Source organism: Bubalus kerabau, chromosome 20 (genome assembly GCF_029407905.1).
Source record: "Bubalus kerabau isolate K-KA32 ecotype Philippines breed swamp buffalo chromosome 20, PCC_UOA_SB_1v2, whole genome shotgun sequence".
Classification (NCBI taxonomy): Eukaryota; Metazoa; Chordata; class Mammalia; order Artiodactyla; family Bovidae; genus Bubalus; species Bubalus kerabau.
Genome location: NC_073643.1, coordinates 60,293,477 through 60,317,511, shown reverse-complemented (window position 1 = coordinate 60,317,511; position 24,035 = coordinate 60,293,477). Strand labels below are relative to the sequence as shown.

Below are 24,035 nucleotides of genomic sequence, written 5' to 3'. Positions count from 1 at the left end.
TGCTGAGAGCCCTAGGAAGCGGCTCCAGTGGGCGGGAACCAGCTGCCCGAGCACACCGGCAGACCCAGGGTCCCTGGCCCCAGCCCCTCTGCCTTCCCTGGTCTGCCCCAGGGAAAGCTCTCCTTGCCCAGGACTGACGTCCACCAGCTCCCGTTCCCCGGCCAGCGCCCGGACCTGCCCTCTGGGGCTCACACCCCAGCTTCAACTCACGCCCGGGGCCGGGCCTCGTGAGACCCAGGGTTCCCCCACCCCTGGACCGCTCCGCGGGGCGGCTACTCACAGTGAGGGTTGTGCTGAGGGCTGGCTCTTGGGGAGAGGGCTGGCGTGGCGGGGGCCTCCCGGGGCGCGCAGACCGCGTGGTAGGCTGAGAGAGGCACAGGCGGCTATTAGAGTCGGGGCGGGGACGGCGGGGCAGACGGAGGGGGACGCGGCGCGCCAGCTCACCTATGATTGTGGCCGCCGTCCCAGCCAGCAGGGCGAAGAGTGTGAAGAACATGGCCTGGTAGGAGTCCAGGACACGCTGGAAGAGCCCGGCGCCATCTGCAGCCCAGGACACAGTCACCAACGCGCCCACAGAGCCCCGAGGGCTGTGCCCACGCTCGGGGGGAGAGGCCGGGCCCGAGCCCAGTCAGCCCAGGGCCCGCCCTGTCCATCTCCTGAGCCCACCCCCTGGGCCCAGGGCCCACCCCGTCCATCTCCTGAGCCCACCCCCTGGGCCCAGGGCCCACCCCGTCCATCTCCTGAGCCCACCCCCTGGGCCCAGGGCCCGCCCCGTCCATCTCCTGAGCCCACCCCCTGGGCCCAGGGCCCTGCCTCCTGGAGCAGGGAGGAGGCTCAGCTTCCGCCCCTTCAGGGGCATGGTGCCCCGAAAGCCAAGGCCATGCTCAAGGGGTACAATTCAGTCACATTTAACAAGACCTCCGGCTGCCCTGTGAGCGCAGATGGGGGTGAGGGGAGCAAAGCCCGCCCGCCAGTGACTCAGTCACTTGCTCGGGGGGGCACGTGCGTTTCTGCTCCTCCCGCCCCCACACTCCCAGTTCCGCTCTTGGCTGGACCACACTGACCGCCCTCCCCCTGGGGCCCTGTCCCATGACTCACGAGCACCCGGGCCTCGGCGGTCCATCACGAAGGCCACGGTGACTGGGATGGTGACAGCCTGGTCAGTGCTGGGGCTGGAGAAGGTCAAGGTGGTGGACAGAGGCCCCTGGCTGCCGGCCGCGGGGTCGGAGATGCCGACTGTGTAGGTGACGAAGCTTGGCAGCCCCAGAGACTTCTCCTTCATGAAGGCCAGCACGGCCGGGGACCCCGACTTCACCTGGGAGACACGTCAGGGCTGAGGATGTGAACGCCGGCTCAGTCGTGTCCGACTCTCCGCGACCCCGTGGACTGTAGCCCGCCAGGCTCCTCTGTCCGTGGGATTCTCCAGGTGAGAATACTGGAGTGGGTTGCCATGCCCCCCTCCAGGGGATCTTCCCGACCCAGGGATCGAACCTGCATCTCTTGCGTCTCCTGCATTGGCAGGTGGGTTCTTTACCACTGCGCCACCTGGGGAGCCCCAGGGCTGAGGGCACACGCCCACTTCTTCCTGACACTCATGGTGCCCTGCTAGCTGGGCATATCCAGCCGACAGGCGCGCAGCCCACAGAGTCAGAGGAGCACACTGTCTAGGCTGGGTGTTTTTTAAAAGGACACATCAGTACCACGGAATTCTAATCAACAGCTCCTTTTAAATACTGCTGTGCTACGTGAGCCATCCCCAAACTCGCTTCCCGAGGGGGCAGCCGGAGCTCTGTCATTGGGCTGTCAGATGCCAGCAGCCCAGCCCAGGGCCCAGCAGACGCTCCCCCGTCAGCAGCCAATTCATCTCTGCCTCACTCTGCAGCCAAGGCTGCCGCAGCGAGACCAGAAAAGGCCGAGGAGATGCCGGTGAGCCCTGCACACGGCGCCCCGAGCTCCTCCACCCTGCCGGCTCCGGAGCCCCCGTCCTACACCACCCTTCTGCACGGGGTGGCCCAGGCCCAGAGCTGGGGACCCGCTGTCGGCAGGCGTGCGGGATCTGCGATAGGAGAGGGCTCAGAGCTGCTTGCCCTGCTCTTGGTCACCACGCATCCTGCCCTGAACTCACTCGCGGACACGTGACGTGCTTGCTGAGCATGTACTGCGGAGGAGAGGAGCAGCCACGCCCCTCACACAATCATACGGGCCGACAGACAGCGCTGGGAAGACCCTGATGCCCGGAAAGACAGAGGCAGGAGGACAGGGGGAGACAGAGGAGGAGGTGGTCGGATGGCATCACTGACTCAATGGACATGACTTTGAGCAAGCTCTGGGAGACGGTGAAGGACAGGGAAGCATGGCGTGCTGCAGTCCACGGGGTCACAGAGTCAGATACGACTTAATAACTGAACAACAATAGACAGGGATTCTGCTCTGGGGAAAAAGAATGGTCAAGAGCGTCCAGCTCTGTGCTCATTTCCAGGAGAGGTGGCCCAGGACTTCACGGCTGCAGCTGGTCCTGCCCGCCTCCCTCTCCCGGGGGCCTTGGCTCCCGCCTGCTCAGGGCTCACCTCCAGGTGCTCCAGAACCTCCATGGTGCCAAAGACCTTCACCTCGGAGCTGGTGTAGTGGTTGCTCAGGAGGATTTCGGCCTGGTCTGCGTAAAGCCCCGGGCTGAAGGGCACCTCGGCCCCGACCTGCTCCGCCGGGGAGGGGCTGCCCGGGAGGCTCGCTGTGACCAGCAGCGCAGTCCGCTTCAGGCTCAGGTGCTTCAGCTGCCGCTCCGTCAGCGGGAGCATCGTCACGGAGCACAGGTACCGGCCTGCAGAGACAGGGGCACCGTTCCGCCCGGGCCCTTCCCCACCCAGGCCCTGCCGCCGCCCCTTCTCCCTGGAAGCACCCGGGTGAGGCATGCCGTCCTCCAGGGGCCTCCTGGGAAGGCCCTCTTCAGTGTCCCCGCCCGCTGTCCTGGAATCCTCCGTTCACAGACTCCCCTGGGGCAGGAACGCCAGGTCCATCTCTGAGTCTTGGGGCCCCACCAGGCTAGCTCAGAGCGGGGGTGAGGGACGGGTGAACTGACAGCACGGCCCAGCGCTGGCCCCACGCCCAGCGGGCTGACTCTTCCATAGCCCGCGCCCCGGGTGCTGCAGGAGGTCCCACGGCCGCCTGGCTGGGACTGTTTGGAGTCCATACCTGGTCCACAGCAGGTGCCTGGGCTGAGTGGCCACTGCTGAGGGTGCCTTGGGAGGCTCGGTGAGCGGGGACCAGGGTGCCTGGGATGGGTCCCCCCGTGCTCCTGCCAGCCAGGCGCCTCGAGGCCAGTCCCTTCCTTTCCTCCTCCCCCACCGCCACCAGCTGGGAGCCCCCAGTGAGTCAGCATCCTGGCTGACTCTTTGTCCTTCAAGTGGGGGTAACATCAACCCCGTGTGGGGCCGTGCGGGAGAATCCACAGGGCCTGGGACAGCTGAGGGCCTACTCTGTGCTAAGCCCGAGCTCAGTCCTGCACACAGCATGCCCGCAAGTACACCCCTGGATCCTAGACAGCGGCCAGAGGGACAGACACAGAGTGGACAGAGGGCCTCGCCTCGGCCTGAAGCCAAACTCGCCGGGTGACGCCAGGCCGCGCGTCCTCAGAAAGAGCCGAGCAACGCGCTGCACGCCCGTCCACGGAGACTCTCAGGACAACACTGACTCGAGCCGGGCGCCGAGCGGGCTCATCACGGGGACCAGCTGTCCTGGGCTGTTGCAGCTCCTGTGACTGCGGCCCTCCTCTCAGAGCCACCCTGTGGGGCCGGCCGCCAGCTCCCTGGCTCCGGTCAGCAGGTCTGTGCAGCAGCTCCACTCCAGAGACGCCCGGGACTCTAAGACTGAATAAGGGCCCTGCCTCCGCGGAGCCCCCCGCCAGAGCCTCATCATGCGGGCGGCACAGGGCACCACCCCTCCTTCCCAGGTCTTGAGGGGACCAGCTCCAAGCTCTGAGCTGAGAAGACCAGGAAAGGCCTTGGACCAGGTTTCTCAGCTCACAAGCGCGTCCTCTCCCCGGGTGGAGGCAGCCGCTGGGGGAGGAACACAAACCCTCCCGGAGGTCGCGGTGACCCGGACGCCAGGATGACCACATCCGTCCCCAGGACAGGCTCCTGACAGACACGAGCCCCACGGACAGACCGCCATCGTGAGCCAGACACACCGCAGGCACACCGGAGTGCAGGTCATGTCCCCTTCCAGACCCGCAGGCTCACCCAGGGCAGCGTCAAACTCGGGCTCCACGGTGAAGACCTCTCGTGCCGGGAAGTCGAAGACATCCTGCTTGAACTGCAGCTGGCAGCCAAGGAGGGCTTCTGGGTGCAGGGCTGCGATGCCTTCCGCCTGGCCGGGGGAGCACTCGCCTGCAGATGGGGCGGGGGGCGGGGGTGAGGGGCGCCACACCCAGGCCCCCGGGGCCCCCGCCTCGGCCCTCGCCCGCGGAGCCCAGCACAGGATGCCAGAGCAGACCACGCGGGGGCCGGCTGCTCCGAGAACCAGACCTGCGCCACAGCCCTCTTGACAACCACAGCTTATAAAGGCTGAGGGAACGGGCCATGTCAGCGTTTGCTCAGAGCCTGCGTCCAGAGAGTGTCCAGAGGCTGGGCAGCTGGGTCTGCCCCTGGCAGCACGTGTGTGTGTACACGTGCTCGGCCGTGTCTGACTCTCTGCGACCCCGTGGACTGTAGCCCGCCAGGCTCCTCTGTCCATGGGGATTCTCCAGGCAAGAACACTGGAGTGGGTTGCCATGCTCTCCTCCAGGGGATCTTTTGGACCCAGGAATCGAACACTCGACTCCTGCGTCTCCTGCATTGACAGGCGGGTTCTTTAGCACTGAGCCACCAGGGGAAATGGGCAATTCATCCCTGGACACCGGTTCCCCATTGGCGCCCTGAGCACTGTTCCTGCCCACGTGCCCTGGAGCGGGGAGAGGCCGCCACGACGCAATAAAGCTGCCGCAGATTGACGGCACTGGCGTTTAATTCTACTGGGTAAGTGGTGTTTTGTTTTGTTTTGTTTTTTTAAAAAAAACAACCTGTATGGATGCACTTGGGTTTCCCTGGGGGCTCAGCTGGTAAAGAATCCGTCTGCAATGCAGGAGACCCAGGTTCGATCCCTGGGTCAGGAAGATCCGCTGGAAAAGGGAAAGGCTACCCACTTCAGTGTTCTTGCCTGGAGAATCCCATGGGCAGAGGAGCCTGGCGGGCTACAGTCCACGGGGTCGCAAAGAGTTGGATGCGACTGAGCGACTGAGCACAGCACAGCCCGTGGACACACTTACTTCCGGCAGCTGCTGTCCAGGACTGTCGTGGGCAGGGGAAGAGGTTGACTATTCCACGCAGGACTTGAATTACGAAAATCAGAATGAACAGCGAGGCCGTCTAGGCCAGCTTTTCAGGGCTGTGTGGTAGCAGGGGGAGGCTTTCTCTAGTTGGGTGCCCGGGGCTGACATTGCATCGCCAAGCCCCAAAACAGGCAGTTTCTCAGCACTGGGCCTTCAGAAACATCCCTCACTGCTTCTGCCTTGGAGGACTCGAATTTCTAAAGAGCTGGAAGGGGTGTTAAATGGGCCAGCCAGGGTTAAATGCCCTTCCAGGAGATGGGGAGGCGAGTCTGAGCAGGAAGGACATAGAATCCGATCTGAAGGGCCTGCTGCCCAGCCCAGCAGGGCCCCCTAGGCCTCCTAGCCCCTCACTCCCTACCTCTCAGGTTGGAGCTCCGGTCTCCCACGGTGACCATCACTTTGGAGGCTGAGGCCTTCTGGAAGCTGCCCTGGACGGGGCGGGCGTACCGGGCCACGATCCTCTGAGGCAGGCTGACCACGATCTGGGGAGGAAGCCGGGGCAGGTCGTTGAGCGCCCGGGAGCAGGTACCGCCCTTTCAGCGGTACAGGGGGCAAGGCTGAGGCTCCGTGGCCACGTGATTTGCTTGGATGGGGCAGAGCTGGGCTGGACCCCATGCTGGCTGGACGCCCCCACGGAACCAGCTGCCTCTCCCAGCACGGGGCAGGGTCGATGTCAGGCCTGAAATCACGTGGCCTCTTCTCTGAATGTCAGCTCGGTTAATTAATCTTTCAGCAAAGAGAGAAGGACCTGTTTTACTTCAGTGCCATTTATTCAAGAAGAACCAGCCTGACCAAATGCAGGCTCACACGGGCATTTTGAGGGGTGGTCTCTCCCCGCTCACCCCTCCCATGCAACGCCTCCTCCCCCGCCCCGGGGAGCAGCCCCAGGCCCAGCTCCACTCGCTCCTGCTCCGGGAGGCCCTGTGTGTTCCCACCGCCTCTAGGGCTGCAGACCCCCCACACCCCCCACCCTTTGCCGTCTCCAGCGTTCAGCCCTGGAGCTCCTAACACAGCTGCCCAGCTGCGTGGTCCCCAGCCCTGCCAGGAGGAGCCACAGCCACCTCAAACCCCCATCACCCGCCCCCAGCTCCACCCGTCCTCCCTGCTCCCCTCTTTGCTCCCCTCTCATCGCCCAGGCCAGACCGACACTCACTCCCAAGTCTTCCTCCTCCTAAATGGTCACCGAGCTCCGATGACCCTCCCTCCTGAGTGTCTCCAAACCCTTACTCTGCCCCACCTAGGGGCCCCAGGCCTCACTGCCCCCTCCCTGGGGCTCCTGGGCCTCACTGCCCCTCCCTCGGGCTCCTGGGCCCCACTGCCCCTTCCTCGGGCTCCTGGGCCCCACTGGCCCCTCCCTCAGGCTCCTGGGCCTCACTGCCCCCTCCCTCGGGCTCCTGGACTCGGCCAGGTACCAGGCAATCTTTCCAAACGTACCTCAGATCGACATCACTCTTTGCCTTAAAAAAATTCTCTGATGAATCCCTACTGCATCTGGCCTAAGTTACAACATCCTTACCCTGAACAGCAGCAGCTCATGTCCGTGCTAAGGGCTTCACACCCGTGAACGGCTCATTTATTCCACACAACAACATCAGCCCCACTTTGCCAGTAAGAAAACTGAGGCACAGAGAGATTAAAGGATAACCCGAGGTCACACTGCCTGTCCGTGTCCAGCCGGGATTTGAACCCACACAGCCTGGCCCCAGAGCCCACACACCTAACCACGCTAGGAGCTACCTGGAATTGAACGCATGTTCTGATGGGCAGGGAGGCCTGGCGTGCTACAGTCCGTGGGGTCACAGAGTCGGACACGACTGAGCGGCTGAACTGAACTGTGATCGGATCGCAACGCCAGCCTCCGCTGCCCCAGAGCTGGCTCTCACAGCCTGCACACATTTGCTGGGTGGTGCCCTGCTCTGCCAGCCCCGCCCCTGCCCCCACCGCCCAAGCCTGTCCAGCTGCCCCCCGGGGCTTCTCGGGGTGGGGGGCACTGCTCTGTCGGTCAAACGGTGCCTCTGTCTGCACTAGCTTGCCCCAGCAGCAGCGCTGAACACGCCTGCTATTAGGTCACACTGCTGGGTTCCACAGAGCACACGCTGCTCAGAGAATGAGACAGACGCGTGGAAAGCAGCCAGACTCCGCTCATTGATTCATTCTTGGCTGGAGATAGACAGGAGAGAGCGCGGTCTTGTTCGCCTCCACAAAGACTCGAAAGGTGACTCGCTGGGGGAGACTGGCTTTGCCGGTGATGCTAAATCGATGCACGGGGCCGCCCACGGCTGCCACGCCCGGGGGGACGCCCACGCGGACAGTCCTGCCCACGGGGCTCTGTCGAGGAGGCGTGGGCACAGGGATGCCTCCAAGAGGCTGCCTCTGTCCTCCCACCGCCGTGGACGGAGGGGCCAGCAGCCTGCGAGGAGGGGCCAGCCCCCTAGCAGGCTCGTGACCCCCAGCCAACTGCCTCGCGAGGCACTGGAGCTTCTTACATGAAGAAGAGAAGCAGTCAGCAGGGAAGACGAGCTCTCTACCCCCTGGGAGTCAAACACATGTGCCCGAGGCCCACCTCCTTGTAGGTCCTCAGGTGCCCGGCGACTTCATAGTGGACAGTCACGGAGCCTGGCTGCCGGGCCACGGCCGCGCCCGTCTTGGGGTCGACGTGGAGGACGCTGCTGGCTGATGAGCTCCAGGTCCCGGGGACTCCTGGGAGGGGAAACTGCACGTGACCTCTTTCCCATGCCTCACACTCCAGTCGTTCCCATCGCTCCTGGCTCACCGGGCAGCGTCCCCACTGCCCCAAGCCTGCCCGCACCCCACCCCAGGCTCCTGGCCACGCCACCTGCTCCCTGAGTGCCACCCCGCAGGAGCATGCCACCTGCTCCTGCCCAGTGCCTCCCCACTGGGAACCTCACAGTCATTTCCCATTCTGGGATGACCCGGGCGCTGGTCCTCCAGGGCTGGCCCTCTGCGTGCCATCCCCCAGCATCGCCCCCGCCCAGCCACCCTGCTACGCGATCCTTTTTACACAAACAAAGCAGGTGGCAGACTCTGAGCTGTCACTAGACGGCGGTCCTTAGCGAAAAGCCAACCTCGTTACATAATACACACGATGAGAACATTCAACAACCACCCTCTATTTGCGGCAAATAATGTTTGCTTTTCTTTAAAGGCAGTGTGTAACTTCATTTTAAAATGCGGTTGTTGTTATCGTTGTGGCTCCGACGGTGAAGCGTCTGCCGACAACGCAGGAGACCTGGGCTCAATCCCTGGGTCGGGAAGATCCCCTGGAGCAGGAGATGGCAATCCACTCCAGTACTCCTGCCTGGAAAATCCCATGGACAGAGGAGCCTGGGAGGCTACAGTCCATGGGGTCGCCAAGAGTTGGACACGACTGAGCGACTTCACTTTCATCAACTCTTTTGCAACTCCCTGGCCCATAGCCCGCCAGGCTCCTCTGTCCATGGGAGTCTCCAGGCAAGAACACTGGAGTGGGTGGCCATGCCCTCCTCCAGGGGATCTTCCCCACTCAGGGATGGAACCCACGTCTCCTGCATTGCAGGCGAATTCTTTACCATCTGAGCCACCAGGTCCCTGTAAAGGGCCAGACGGTAATATCTGGGGTTGGACATGCCTGACCGTCTCTGACGCTGCCACTCAGCACGCAGATGAAAACGGCCGCTGACACGGGGAGCTGGAGGTGCAGCCAAGCACCAGTTATAGCCCAGTGCAGAGAGAGGCCGCAGGCTGCTCCGGTCGGGACAGCGGTTTTCCAATGCCCGCTCCAAAACCCCACCAAGCTCCACATGCACACCGGCCCCGGGGGGCAGAACAGCCCTTCCCGCCTCCCAACCCAAGACACGCGTCCCTCGGCTGGAACCCCTCGTACCTTCTGGGCTGACGAGGACCGTGGCCAGACAGAGTACGTCCCCCACCACCACCGCCCCGGACAGGTCGGGGGAGATGGCCTGCAGGACGGGCAGCGGGACGAAGTCGGAGAGGCCGCCGTGCGCTGCGTCCCACGCCCTGAGCAGCGTCAGGCCCACGCTGACCGTGCGGATCACGCAGGTGTTGTTGGCGACGCCCTTCCCAATCTGCACGAACTCGTCCCTGCAGCACGGGAGACATGGCTCTCAGTCTCGGGAGCGGCCCCAACTCCCAAGGAGGGGCTGGCACAGGTTTCCGGCTGGGCCCTGCACCTGCCCACTGCGCCCTGATGCCGCCCGGCTCAGGTTTACGGAGCAGCTGTTCTAGGTGAGGGGCCTCGGGCCATACCAACCAGACTTCCCCACCACCCACGGCCCAGACAGGACGCCCAGCTTCAGCACCCCCATGTCCCACGGGGAAGCTGAGGCCCAGAGCAGGTGATGAGGCTGTGCTCCCAGCCCGCCTGAGCAGGGAGCCAGGACACTCTGGGGGCACGGGTGGCCCTCAACCGAGTAACTGGGACAAGGGCATGGCCCCCGCCCACCTGCTTTCTCATCTGCTGAGTGAGGCTGACCATGTACCCACATCACAGGCTTGACGTGAGCAGCAAACCCGGTCAGCAGCTGGAAAGAGCTAAGGTCAGCGCCAGGCACGCGGGCACACGCGGGCACTCAGGAACGACAGCCCCTGTGGGCTGGGAGGGACGGCTGGGCTGAGCAAGCGGAGGGTCAGGGCCCAGCTTCATGGCCTCCCTCCCCACGCCCCCGCCTCCCAAACCCTGAGCGCTCTCTTGGAGACGGATGCGCCGGCCACGGAAGGGCCCATGTGACTTCCACAGGGGAGTTGGGGGGCTGGACGAGGGGCGGCCTGTGCCCCAGACCTGCAGATGCCCTGCTGTGTGCACGGAGCACCCCACAGTCCAGAGGCCCTCGTGACCACAGCCTCAGCTGGTGGCCCTGGGGACGAGGCCACTTTCCCACACGACAGATGTAGACATGGCAGCCTGGAGGGGTGACCCATCCATCCAGGCTCACAGGCCCCAGAGAGGGCAGAGCCAGGCTTGACTCAGGCCCGACTCCAGACCCTGCTCTCCCAGTACCTGGGCCCAGGTGTGCTCAGCGCAGGGCACACGTCTACTCCAGGGCCCACGGGAAGCCCAGGCTGAAGTGGTCACCAGCCCCTGGTCATGACCTGCTGTGCCCGGACAGGGCACGCTGGAGCCCTGCTGCCTCCTTCTGGGTCTGAGGCTCCTCTCAGCTCCTCCTGGCTTGGCCTACATCCCCTGGGATGGTGGTGCTCAGCCTTGACAATCACCTGAAAGCCTTGTTACACCCAAGTGTCCTGAGAACGTGCGTTAAGGGTTCCCAGGCAGTGGTGATGCTGCCCTGTGGGGACCACACTTTGAGAACTGCCGCTCCAGTGCACTCACAGGTGGGCAGGTCTAGCCTGGGGCCACAGCTCTCTTTCCTGGAGACCACTCCCCTCTCCCTCATATCTGGCCTGAGGCTGCAGTTTTATTCCGGAAGTGTCAGCCGAAAAGAACTGCCCTTGCAGCGCAAATGGGACCTGGTATTCAGACCCTGCTCTCTGGCTGTGTGGCCTGAGACACGTGGCCTGACCTCTCTGGGCCTCTACAAATGGGCAGCAGTGAGGAGTCAGCGAGACGGCATGTAGGCAGGCCTGCACACAGCAGAGGCCAGTGACCATCGGACGCCATCCTGGCCGACCCCTGAGCGTTGGAAGGCATGCACCTTCTCCGATCAGCTTTTGCAGAGGGAGCAGCGAGCGCCGCGCGTCCACTGACTGCAGGGCCGGGCGGGGCTGTGTGCGTCTCCCCTGCAGCCCAGCTCCCACAAGGGCTTAGCAAAAACCTCCAGCCACAAGCCCCGACCTCTGGGCTCCGCTTCCTGGGCATTAGGGGACGTCCCTGCCGAATGACTGTGTCTCATAATAAAGACTCTCGGTAACGGCCCCTCACGCCCGCTGCCTGGCCGAGCCTGGTGCTTCTCCCGGGGTCTGAGAGTGGGGTGAACGCCCTGCTCTTGGGAACCATGAGTGACGAACTCATCCTTCAGCAGTGCTGGCTTCTCTGCGTGGTCATCAGTCACTGTATGAGTCAGATCTGGATCTGATGGAGACGTGACTCCACGTGGGGAATGCGGGGGGCCAACCGCCTACCTGTTAGTTGCAAAGTTGAGGACGGAGTTGTGAGCGTGGAAGACATCTCCGGAGTTGTCGTGGAAGTGGACAGTGAAGGTCACGGTCACGCCCAGGGGCAGGGCCGCCAGGGCCTCCTTGTTCCGAGTGTGCAGGGCAGGGCTCATGGAGATCCTCAGGTAGGAAACAGGGGACACCTGGGGACAGCAAGCAGCTGCAGTGATGTACCAGGGATGCCCCCCAAGAGCCCCCCGAGCATGGGCGCCACTCCAGCTGCTCCCCAGCGCATGACGCCTGGGGGCGAGACCGACTTGGGGTCTTGGAGAGACTGGCCCAGCCCAGATGCCGGCCCTCCTCCTCCCTGCGGTGGCTGGCCTCATTCCGAGGAAATCTAACCCACAAGAGTCAGAGTCCATGACTGTGAAAAATTAGATCATTATTCATGTTGCAAAAACATCCCCTGGGCTTTGAATGCTGGGCTGCGTTGGAGGACCTGGCTCTCCAGGCATTTAAAGTAGAAACAATGTCCGCACGGACGGCGGTGGTATCTGGGGTTCACTGCATGCTGCCGAGGTGCCTGGAGCTGCTCCAGGGAAAGGGGGATGGGAAAGGAAGGGACGACAGCTTTCAGGAGCCTGGGAACCCAAGGTCCTTAGAGAGCCGCCTTGGTTCTCTGTCTCCAGTAAAATCCATTGTGGCCAAAACGCCAGCCCCTCAAAGACCCCGCTTCCAGGGATGGGCACACAGCTGGCACTCAGTACCATCTGGTGACCTGAGACGAGTCCTCAGTCACTTTCGGTCACTTGGAAACTAGGGTTGGGGTTCCCTGCTAGACGCCTGCCTTGAAACAAAAAGATACTAATAAGGAAAGACATCCAGGACCCAAGCAGAGTCTAAATATTAATATTCAAGAGGTCATGTATTTGCTCGGTCAGCAAGGATTACACTGTGGTTGTGATGAGATGTGCAAAGAAAATTCTGTTCAGGATAAACCCCGGGACCCGATCAAGGGGCCTCCCAAGGAGAACATCCCGTCTTCAGGAGCAGAGAGGCAGGGGACACACGGGAATGCTGGGCATGGTGGCGGGGGCGGGGGGACCAGGGTGCACCAACCCGGGGCAGGCCGACGTGGGCTGCAGCCCAGAGCCTGACTCCCAGCCCCTGGCGGCCTTGGCGACTCGACTGCCTCACCTGAGAGATGGGCCCCCTCACCCTCCAGGTGCTGTCTGTAATCGAGTGCTTTCTGGGCCAGGACAGCACACGCTGAGTTCATCGCGCTTAGGTGTCTGCTGATCCAGACACCGGGGTGCCAGTCCTGCAAACCTCATACGGCTCTGGGCCACAGTTATTCATCTATGAAATGAGCTCATTGCCATCAATCATGTCCAGGGATCTTTGCTCTGATACCCAGGAGATGCTTCAGCTTTTCACCTATTATTGCTGTTCAGTTGCTCAGTTGTGTCCAATTCTCTGCAACCCCATGGACTGCAGCATGTTAGGCTTCTGTGTCCTTCACCAGCTCCCAGAGTTTGCTCAAACTCATGTCCATTGAGTTGGTGATGTCATCCAACCACCTCATCCTCTGTCGTCCCCTTTTCCTCGTGCCTTCAATCTTTCCCAGCATCAGGGTCTTTTCCAATGAGTCAGCTCTTTGCATCAGGTGGCCAAAGTATTGGAGCTTCAGCTTCAGCATCAGTCCTTCCAATGAATATTCAGGACTGATCTCCTTTAGGATGGACGGGTTGGATCTCCTTGCAGTCCAAGGGACTCTCAAGAGTCTTCTCCAACACCACAGTTAAAAAAATCAGTTCTTTGGTGCTCAGCCTTCTTTATAGTCTCACCTAGGACCTTTAATAGTTTCTTACAATTTCTTGGTTAGAAGGTGAGTATCTTTACTTGCACACCTGCGAGGGGAAAACAGTACTGCCACTCTTATTATTCCAAAAGGAGGCAGACGAGGTCCTACCTTGACAGCAACAATGATGGTCTGGTTGGCCCCGAAAGCTTCTTGGGCAGTCACTTCGACCATGGATGTGCCGATCATGGACCCCGACGCCAGGAAGCCCTTCTCGTCAACATGCACAACGGGAACCTTCTCTGGCCCGTCCAGGACACGGTAGGTCAAAGAGGCAGCGCCATCCCTTGGGAAAATGAAACAAACCCATGCTCGCAGACAACAGCAGCCAGATGGCCACGGGGAGGGGCCTGGGGTTCGGGAGTCCTGCTGCTCAAGGAGAGAAAGCAGCACAATGCTGGCCTCATGACGCACCGGGCCGCCATGCACAGCCTGTCAGCTCACTGGCCACCGATGGGAAACCTCATTTGGAAAACCAAGGGTTCCCAGTAGGGCAGCACCTTCCACAGCCAGTCGGCGGGAAGTATGTGGGAGCTGAGGGTCTCATGAGCCACACGGACGCTTGCAGTCAAAAGATCCTTCCATTTCAAGGCTTCCCTGGTGGCTCAGTAGATAAAAATCTCCCTGCCAGTGCAGGGGACACGGGTTCTAGGCTGGTCCGGGAAGAGTCCACGTGCCACGGACCAACTAAGCCTGCACACCATGACTACTGAGCTTGCGCTCTACAGCCTGTGAGCCGCAACTACCGAAGCCTAGAGCCTGTGCTCTGCAACGAGGGACGCCACCGGCATGTGAAGCCCCCGGGCTCTGAGCCGGATGGAGCCCAGAGGCAGTCCCAGTGGCCCACCAGCAACTGTGTATCTTCAGACACACAAGTCCCCTCTCCCGGCCGCGGCTTGCTCAGCTGTGAAACGGGAGCGACGGCCTGGCCCCGTCCCATTTCTGCCAATAACTGGATAAAAACGGGCCGTTTCTATAATGAGAATGTGGTTCGGAAAACTACCGATGACGTGCACCAGAGAGGAGACAAATGACGCAGTCTCTTTTGCCCTTTTACATATTCATGATGTTACAAAGAAAGGAAGGAAAGAAAAGCTCCCAGGCCCGCCCTCCAGTCACCCTCCGTGCTGCAGCCCCACAAATCCTCTGCAGATGACTCCTTAAGCAAATGTCACCGCTTCTGCCTCAAATTCCTGCCCCCTCCACAACGCCCTCCTCTTAACCTGCAGGACTCCTGCGCATCCTGTGAGACCCGACTCCTGCATGTCCACGGGGGCCGTGCCTCCCCAGAATCCCGGCACGGAGGCCCTCCTTTGGGCTGCGGCTTCGTTTCGTTACAGGCCTTCTCACAGGACACTCCCGTCTCCCCCACCAGACTCCTCCAGGGTACCGCTGTCATCCGACTGGGACCCAGAGTCCAGCTCGGAGCCGGGCGCTGACACTTTTGGCTGTGTGCCCACCGTGTGTGTGTGTGTGTGTGTTTCTCCAACGTCCTTGCAATTCCCAGCTTTGCAACTGCAGTTCACACACAAGGCATTGCTACCCAAAGCACCGCCTTGGAACACAAGGCAGGAATCTGGTGTGCCCGCGGGCTTCAGAACTCCCTTCTCAGCCTTCACAGGCCTCTCCACCACCCAGGAGGGGCCGAGATCTGCATTTTTCACGTGCCCCCTCCCCCCAGCTGATGTCCCAATTCCCAGACTACACTGAGTGGCAAGTCTTAAAGACACAGGGCATTTGAGAGACTGAACCCCTCCAAGCTGGCACTTTCCTGCCTTTGAAGAACTGGATTTGTGCAGAAAGCATGAGACGTTCTGGGCCGTGGGGAGGAGGAGAAGGGCCCAAGGGGAGATGCCGCAGACAAGCAGGGGCCATCTCCACGGCCGGGAGGAGGAGGAGGACGGCAGGGTGGTGCAGCTGGCCCTTGGCACTCACAGCTCCTGCCGACGTTGACAAATGAGCCGTCGGACGTGAGCGCAGCCTCGCGACCCACATGGAGCTGCGCCGAGGCACGTACCTGTTTGTCTGGAGCTTGATGAACGAGTTTGGTGACATGAGCACGTGTTCCGCTTCTACTTCAGGGCTCAGCAGCCGCAGCTTTTCAAACACCTGGGGGAGAGGGCGATTTCTGCTCTCCCTCGATCCCCAGAACCTCGTGCAGGGTCGGCGTGCCTCCCGTGGGCCGAGACACCCGGGTGCCACCCTGCTAGGAGCTGGGGTGTGGCAGCGAGCGCTGAGGGCGTGCTGGGCAGGAGCAGCAGGTGCGCTGGGGAGGCCCCCGGGGCTCTTCATGGGGCGGGGGCCGTGATGCCCTGAGCTCTCAGGGTGTGCATGTGAAAGGCGGCACACTCAGCGATGGGGTCTAGGGTGTGCATGTGAAAGGCGGCACACTCAGCGATGGGGTCTAGGGTCCTGCCTGGTGACAGTGCCAGGCTGGGGGGCTCTGCCTGAATTCTCCTTCCCCAGCCAGACATGCTCTCCACGTCGGCCCCTCCCACAACCACCCCCAGGGACCCCCCTCAGCCCCACCTCGCACCCTCTCTGCCTGCCAGGCTCCTGCTGAATCCCACAGAACCAGGACAGGGTGCCTGGTGACCTCCGGCCAGTGGCTGATACAGCTGACGATGTCGGGGGGATCTGACCCTGCCCCGCCCCGGCAGCCCCGAGCCCACGAGGCAGCCCTCCCCCAGGGACTCCAGACTGCTCTCTGCACGCAGCCCACTGCGCCCACACCCTTCCAAGGCACTCTCTCTGAGGACCCTCAGGCTGCTGGCACCCCTGACACTGAGCCTGGGTGTTGAGCACACCTTGGGGCTCCCCGCTGGCTTCTGATACGATCAGGCCAGCTGGACGCTCCGAGGGCCTGTGTCTAAAACCAAACGGGTGATTTCTGAAAAGGAAACTGGCCTACGTCCCCTCCCTCCCAGCAGCTGCTCTGACCACACACTCAGGTGCGCCTTCCTCATCAGTAAAAAGGGTCCCGAGGGAAGCATCCTTGGTGCGCTCACCTCCCAGAGCTGGGGACGTGCAGGACACTACGGAGGGGCAGAGCTCCCTACACGGGGCATGGCCTTGGGGGCTGGACCAGGTTCCGGAGCCAGGTGAGCCCATCCACTGGGCCGACGGCTCCCAGAGCGAAGCTGCCTCACTGGCTGTGCATCACATGGGAAACACACGCCAGGCCCCTCCCACTGCTCCGGGCAGGTAACCCGAGGTCCCCCCGACACAGCGCTGAAGGCACAACGGGGCCTTCCTCTCCGGCCCCGTGACCTGCCGAGGAGTGCCAGTGCCCGCAGCATGGGGCACGGCCCCGGGGTCAGGGCGACGAGGGGGCCTGGGGGCTGTGACCTGGGGGCTCAGCTCTATCACTGAGGGGCTGTCTCATCTCCTGCCGGTTTGGCCGGTGGCATCACCCAACGTCTCCAGGATGAGCCGCACACTGGGCTTTTAGACAAAATCTTCCTATTTTTCAACGTTGGCAACAAATAAAAGACTGTTTCAAAGTACTGAGTGAGCCAAACAAAACACCTCTGTGGGCTGGATCCAGCGTCTCTGAGTTTCCAATGCGCTTGAAAGTTACCTGCTGTCAGCCAGGGAAACCGAGGCGCAGAGCTGCTAAATGACCCGACTGAGGTCACAGAATTCGGAAGACGCAAAGCCCTGTCTCTAATTCCAGGACAGGGTCAGAGCTCACTTCACTTTGTTTTCAGCTGGGAAGAGCACGTGCTTGTGTGTGTGTGTGTGTGTGTGTGTGTGTGTGTGAGAGTCTCTCTGTGTGTGTATGTATGTGTGTTTCTGTGTGTATTTGTGTGTCTGTGTCTGTGTGTTTGTGCATATATGAGTCTGTGTGTGTCTGTGTCTCTGTGTGTGTCTGTGCCTGTGTGTTTGTGTGCATATGGGTCTGTGTTTGTGTATGTGTGTGTCTGTGTTTGTGTATGTGTGTGTATGTGTGTATGTCTCTGTGTGTGAGTCTGTGTGTATATGTGTCTGTGTGTGTGTATGTATGTGTATATGTCTGTGTTTATGTATGTCTGTGAGTCTGTGTGTGTGTCTGTGTGTGTCTGTGTTTGTGTGTGAGTCTGTGTATGTGTGTGAGTCTGTGTGTGTATGTATCTGTGTGTGTGTGTATCTGTGTGTGTATGTATCTGTGTGTGAGTCTGTGTGTGAGTGTGTCTGTGTGTGTATGTATCTCTGTGTGTGTGTGTCTGTGTCTGTGTTTATGCATGTGTGTGAGTCTGTGTGTGTGTGTGTGAGTCTGTGTGTGTGTGTGTCTGTGTGTGTATGTATCTGTGTGTGTGTGTGTCTGTGTGTGTGTGAGTCTGCGTACGCACATGCAGGCAGGAGTCGGGGGCAGGGGCTGGGCAGACAGGCATTTCTCTCTGAAACGTGCTTCTTCACCCTGCATGGGGTATGTGCCTGACCTAGGATTGGCTTGTTTCTTCTTGAAGAGGGGCTTTGAAACTGTCTTTCCTCATGATATCTAGGAGTCACTTTCAGTCTTTCTTTGCAGTTTAGGGGGACCCAGATATTACATTTAAGGGCTTCCTGGATGACTCAAGTGATAAAGAATCTGCCTGTGATGCAGGAGACCTGGGTTCGATCCCTGGGTCGGGAAGATTCCATGAAGGAGGAAATGGCAACCCATTCCAGTGTTCTTGTCTGGAGAAGTCCACAGACAGAGGAGCCTGGCGGGCTACAGCCCATGGCATTGCAAAGAGTCAGACACGACTGAGCACATACGCACGAGGTCAGGACATTACTGAGTCTCACATCAGCAGAAGAGGGTCCCTAAAGCTAAATGTGCTCAGGCCAGTGGGGCTGGAGAGAGCTGTGGGCCAGGCCCTGGGTGGACAGCTCCACCCTGCCGCTGCCCCCTCGAGGGGCTCTGAGCAGGCCGGCTGCTCCCGTCCTGAGGCTCGGGTCCCATCTATGAATGATGGAGTCACACCCTGTCTCCTGGGGCACAGCTCTCGAGGCCTCCTGGGACCCTCCACTGCCTGCTCCCTGTGACCCCCCTGCCCTGGGGGTGTTTGCCTCTGTCTCGTCCTCCACGAGCGCTTGTGAAATACAGGCAATTAGATGCGTGCCCGGCCCAGATTTTCCAGCCTCTTCCCCCTAGAAGGCACCTGACTCCCAGCTCAGAGTCAGCTCCTGCTCTGGAAGTGCATCGAGCTACTGTAGACCTCCAGGCCTCTGCATGCACGGGCCAAGTCCCCCACCTGCCCCGCCAGGCCCTCCCAGCCCCAAACGCCTCCCCTCCACGAAGCCCAGGGTCACCCCAGCCCTGGACTCCCACAGCACCTTGGAGCCCGAGCTCAGGCCCTGCCAGCCTCACCACAGCTCCCCACAGGCCGAGCACCCCCTAGGGCTGGTCCCCAGCCCCCAGCACCCTCCACGTGTCCCTACAGGCCCCAGGGGAGCAGCGCCCTGGGCTGGCCAGCACTCCCCCACTGACAGCGACTCCTGCCCACCCGACCCTCACCTGGATCTGGATCTCATCAGAGAGCTCTTTGGCGAGGCCCAGCAGCTGCCCGGCAGTGGGGTCCAGGGCCTTGACCACCACCCTCAGCCCGGTGCGGCCCTTTGCCCGGCCGAGCACATTCATGGCAAAGTTGTATTGCGACGGCAGCCGGAGCGACGCCTGCAACAGACAGAACCGAACGTCCCGAGGGGCCCCGGGCCCGGCTCCCACAACAGGGCAGGCACCCCAGATCCCCTGAGCCGCCCGCCCGCCACCCTGCTGCCCTCTCGCCCCGGTGGGGGCCTGCCAACCCTGGCACGCGCGTGGGGCACTCCACGCTGCGATTCACGCCGTTCCCAGGGCCCACGGGAGAGGAGGGCCCCGCCGGTGTCCTCACGCAAGACTTCTCAGAGCCTTGGCCGCGGGGCTCAGGGCGGATCACCCAGACGACTTGGGCTTCGGGTGCTGCCCACAGAGCCCTTGTTATGGGGTATTTGTGAAGAAGTCACATGCCTGGGTACCATGGGGATGGTGTGGGGACAGGATCTGGTCCCATGGCGACAGGGGACCGGGGGTACTCGTCTTGCACTGTATGAGCTTCAGGCAGCCTCTAAGAGACCCCATTCCCCTGTCTGACTCCCTCTCCAGGCCCCCACTGTCCACAAACAAGACAAGGAGAGACCCCGGGAAGCAGCCACACTCAGGCCCCGCGTGACTGAGGCCCACCTGGGGTTACTGACTGGGTCACCCGGGTGTGTCCACCCTCCCCACACACGGCCTTCAGCTCACACACACGGGGCGGTGTGTCTCTCCAGCACCTTCCAGCACAGACCTGGGGAGGGGCCAGGGCCCCCCTAGGGAGCCTAAGGGGACGGGGTAGGGCCCTGGGACAAACCTGGAGAAAACTCCAGGGCTGCCAGAGGCAGGTGACATCTTAGAAAGGGGGTCAGACGCTACAGACTGGGAACCCCCACCAGGACCCCGTGACGTTCTGGGCCTTCGTGACTTTGCCACCAGGCTGTTGTTTCTGCTGCCCTCCACCCGCAGGTTGTCTCTAAACCCCTGGGTGGTGCGGCTGGTCAGCAAGAATGAGCTTAAGAGGAAAAGGCTGCAGCCTGTCCTGGGGCCCACAAGAGGGGAGCTGAAGGCCGGGTTCCTGGACACACGAAGGGCTGGAGGGTGCAGGGACCCCAGGGAGGGACAGGGTGGCTGCAGAGGAGGAAGCCTCACGAGGGCCTGACCGGCTGTCGTCTGGGATGGAGGGCGGGGTCTCGGGGGGTGACAGGCTGTCATCTGGGATGGAGGGCGGGGTCTCGGGGGGGTGACAGGCTGTCATCTGGGATGGAGGGCGGGGTCTCGAGGGGGCGGTGACGGGCTGTCATCTGGGATGGAGGGCGGGGTCTTGGGGCGGGGGCGGGTAAGAACCCTCCCGCCTCACGTCAGGGTCTCTGGGGCGGGGGGTGAGTACCTCGTGGTGCCGCCCCCGGACATCCAAGACGTCTCGCTTGGTGACAGACCAGTGGAAGGTCAGGCCCGGCACGGCGTTGCCGAAGGAGAAAGGGTTCTGGTTGTTGGTGATCCCGGTGACGTAGACGGGCATCTGCAGGGAGAAGCCAGGCTCGTGACCACCCGCGTCCCATGGCCGGAGCCCCCTGATGCCCTGAGACACAGCCTGCAGTGTCCCCCAGGGCCCGCTGCCGCCCTTGTCTCCTGAGGGCAAGGGGGGGCCTCGATCAAGTCCTTCCGAGTCGGAGGCCGGCCCGGCACAGCGCCAGCCCCTCCTGCCCGTCCTTCCGGGGCCGAGGGACCCCGTTCTTGAATAGCCGCCTAGAGCTCTGAGGGGCCTGCAGCCCCCCCGGCAGGCCGGCTCACCCTGTTCCCGTCCCTCTCAGTCTAGTGGGGGCCCTGCTCACAGCGGTGGGCTTGGTCTCCTACACTCTGGATTTACCAAGCGCTGATCCGAGGGCAAACGGACATGGAGGCACCGCAGCAAGGGGCTGGGGTGGACCTGAGTCCAGCTGCGGGTCAGCGCCCAGTCCCAACGCTCACTGGCTGCGTGGCCTCAGCAGACGCCCTAAGCCTGCCACGTGTGCACCTCCTCGTCTGCGATGCGGAGATGACCCCGGAGCCACCCCCGGGGGTAATGCTCTCCACGTGGACTACAACATACAAAGCACGAAAAACGTGCATGCCATCCAAACACCAGCTGCTGGGAGGCACCAGGTGCTACTCCAGGTGCACGAAGGCGACAGACCGGCACAGACACGGCGTCACCCCCGCAGGACTGCAGGGGTAGGCGCCACACGTACGGGAGCCGGCGCCTGGGGGAGAAGGACAGGGAGCCTGGGCAACGCAGCAGGAGAGGCGGGAGTGGAGCTGGACCCAGAGAGTGAACAGGGTCAAGGGGCTGCAGAATCACCCCAGAATCTGGGTCAAGGGGCTGCAGAATCGCCCCAGCAGAGGAAACAGCGTCCTGGGAACAGCTCCCCCAGGCTCATCCTGAACCAGGTCTCAGAGCCTGACACCTGCTGGAGGCTGCTCCGAGCACACAGACAGGAGGGGCTGGAGAGGTTCCGCCTCATATGGGTCCACGCCCCCATCCCCGAGATGGGAACCTCCCTGGTCCCGCCCCCATCCCTGTGATGGGAACCTCCCTGGGTCCCCCCATCATCCCTGTGATGGGAACCTCCCTGGGTCCCCCCCTCATCCCCGTGATGGGAACCTCCCTGGGTCCCCCCCTCATCCCTGTGATGGGAACCTCCCTGGATCCCCGTCCTCATCCCTGTGATGGGAACCTCACCTGGGTACCCCCTATCCCTGTGATGGGAACCTCCTGGGTACCCCCTATCCCTGTGATGGGAACCTCACCTGGATCCCCCCCTCATCCCTGTGATGGGAACCTCCCTGGATCCCCCCCTCATCCCTGTGATGGGAACCTCCCTGGGTCCCCCCTCATCCCTGTGATGGGAACCTCCCTGGATCCCCGCCCTCATCCCTGTGATGGGAACCTCCCTGGGTCCCCCCTCATCCCTGTGATGGAACCTCCCTGGGTCCCCCCCTCATCCCTGTGATAGGAACCTCACCTGGGTACACCCTATCCCTGTGATGGGAACCTCCCTGGATCCCCACCCTCATCCCTGTGATGGGAACCTCCCTGGGTCCCCCCTCATCCCTGTGATAGGAACCTCACCTGGGTACCCCCTATCCCTGTGATGGGAACCTCCCTGGATCCCCGCCCTCATCCCTGTGATGGGAACCTCCCTGGGTCCCCCCTCATCCCTGTGATGGGACCTCACCTGGGTCCCTGCCCTCATCCTCGTGATGGGCGCGCGGATCCTCACAGCCTGGAGCAGCAGCACCTCCACCTCCACAAGATCCTGGAAAGACAGCTTTGGGGCTCAGCCCGGCAGGGCTCAGGGGCTACGTGCCAACAATGGGTCCCTGCCCGAAACTCCCATTTCTGAGGCTGCAAACCCTTTCTGTAGAGAGGAACGAAGTAGGCCCTCCCTGGTACTTAATTTTACTCTCAACACGCCTGGTACTTTCTTGTTTTTATAAAATTGATAGACTTGAAGTATCCACCCTGTGACTCAAAAGGACTTTGCGGTCTGACCAGGATACTTGGAGAGACACTGGAACTGCTGGGAAAGGCGTGAATCAATGAACTCCGGGCCGGATAAAGGTCAGTCCCACCCACTCCAGGGGGTCCCAGCATGCAGAGCTGTGTGCTTAGATGCCCTGAACTCAGCAGGGCTCCTGGACCACTGTCAGGGACCCAGTTTCTGTCCACAGTCACATCACCCAGAAGGAAACACTCTCTTAGAGCTGGGGCTCCTGTGTGGCCAGGCCACCAAGTGGCTGCTCCTCCAAGTCACTGCTGGCCACGGACATGGGGCAGAATCCAGGCACCTTGAGCCCTTCCCAGGAGGGGACACGCTCTGCTCTATCCTTCCCAGAGGCCCACAGAAGTGCCCACTCCAGGAAAGAAGGGAAAGAGCAGACCAAGACACCCCCACCACCTGCTTGGGGCCAGAGCCACCACATGAGGTTGCGGGGCAGGGGGGCAGGATGGGGGCCCCTCCTGGGTGAGGCCCTCCTGACTCGGCCTCCAGCATCTCTACCGACCCAGAAAAGCTGCTAGGAAATGTCCCCAACTCCGGCAAGGAGGCCTAGGGATAATTTAACCTCTAGCTGAGCAGATACTAGCGGCTGACTCAGGTTTTCTTCTCCTAGAAATATCAACCCAGTCTGAAATACTACTGGTGCCCAGTTACCCAGGTTTATGGCAGCCAAGCCAGCATGTGCCTCTAAAAACACACACCATAAGCTCCCCAGTGCCCACAGCATCCCAACTCTACTGGGAGAATGTCTGCAAGCCCTGCTGGAAATGAATGAACTAAAGGCGGGAGGGCTCTGACGTGGGCAACACCAGCTCAGGCCTAGAACGGCTGTGGATGGCCGTGGGTGAGCTGCGCCCAGGCAGAGCAGAGTCCTGAGCGGAGCCACGGAGGCACGGAAAACGGCATCTGCCGTCACAACCGCTACACCACCCTGCACTGCAATGTCCCCAAGGCGGGAGAGCTTGGGGCCCCATCCCTTAAGGAGCCAAGAGATCAGCTGGCAAAGAATCTGCCTGCAATGCAGGAGGCCCCAGCTCGATTCCTGGGTTGGGAAGATCCGCTAGAGAAGGGATAGGCTGCCCACTCCAGTATTCTTGGGCTTCCCTGGTGGCTCAGCTGGTAAAGAGTCCGCCTGCAATGTGGGAGACCCGGGTCCGACCCCTAGGTCAGGAAGATCCCCTGCAGAAGGGAACGGCAACCCACTCCAGTATTCTGGCCTGGAGAACTCCATGGACTGTATAGTCCATGGGGCCGCAGAGAGTCGGACACGACCGACGGCTTTCACTTTCAGGGACCCTCAGTCTGGAGAAGGGCGACCGAGGTGGTGCAAGTGCAGGTCTGGCCTGGTGAGAGGGGAGGGCGACAGGCAGGTGCCTCGGGCCCCGAGGGCAGAGCAGGACCCTGGGAGAGGGGTGGTCCTCAGGTCCTGGGGAGCGGAGCGCCCCCGCCATTACCTGAGACACGACGACCAGCTTGCCGGTCTCGGCGTCCACAGCCTGCACGACCCCCGACACGGCGCCATGGCCCACCGCGAGGCCCCGCACCAGCCCGGCGCCGCTCACCAGCGCCACGCTCTCGTTGCTCATGGAGAAGAGGATGTTGGACTGGGGCTGGGGGCCGCCCTCAGAGGTGATCTGGAGGGGGAGGCAGCAGGACCCG

General features: G+C 61.9%; 1 protein-coding gene across 1 annotated transcript in view; it reads right to left on the bottom strand.

The window, feature by feature from the left end:
* Positions 1 to 24,035, bottom strand: part of NUP210 (nucleoporin 210) — a 90,279-nt gene that overhangs the window by 2,313 nt on the left and 63,931 nt on the right. The window contains exons 25-39 of the mRNA XM_055557838.1: positions 23,831 to 24,010; positions 22,053 to 22,133; positions 20,225 to 20,356; positions 18,778 to 18,936; positions 15,313 to 15,404; positions 13,407 to 13,581; positions 11,462 to 11,637; positions 9,246 to 9,466; positions 7,926 to 8,062; positions 5,721 to 5,844; positions 4,236 to 4,382; positions 2,568 to 2,818; positions 1,099 to 1,315; positions 445 to 540; positions 281 to 364 (exon numbers count right to left, since the gene is read on the bottom strand). Coding sequence (XP_055413813.1) covers positions 281 to 364; positions 445 to 540; positions 1,099 to 1,315; positions 2,568 to 2,818; positions 4,236 to 4,382; positions 5,721 to 5,844; positions 7,926 to 8,062; positions 9,246 to 9,466; positions 11,462 to 11,637; positions 13,407 to 13,581; positions 15,313 to 15,404; positions 18,778 to 18,936; positions 20,225 to 20,356; positions 22,053 to 22,133; positions 23,831 to 24,010 — 2,272 coding nt within the window. The remainder of the gene's footprint in view (positions 1 to 280; positions 365 to 444; positions 541 to 1,098; positions 1,316 to 2,567; positions 2,819 to 4,235; positions 4,383 to 5,720; positions 5,845 to 7,925; positions 8,063 to 9,245; positions 9,467 to 11,461; positions 11,638 to 13,406; positions 13,582 to 15,312; positions 15,405 to 18,777; positions 18,937 to 20,224; positions 20,357 to 22,052; positions 22,134 to 23,830; positions 24,011 to 24,035) is intronic.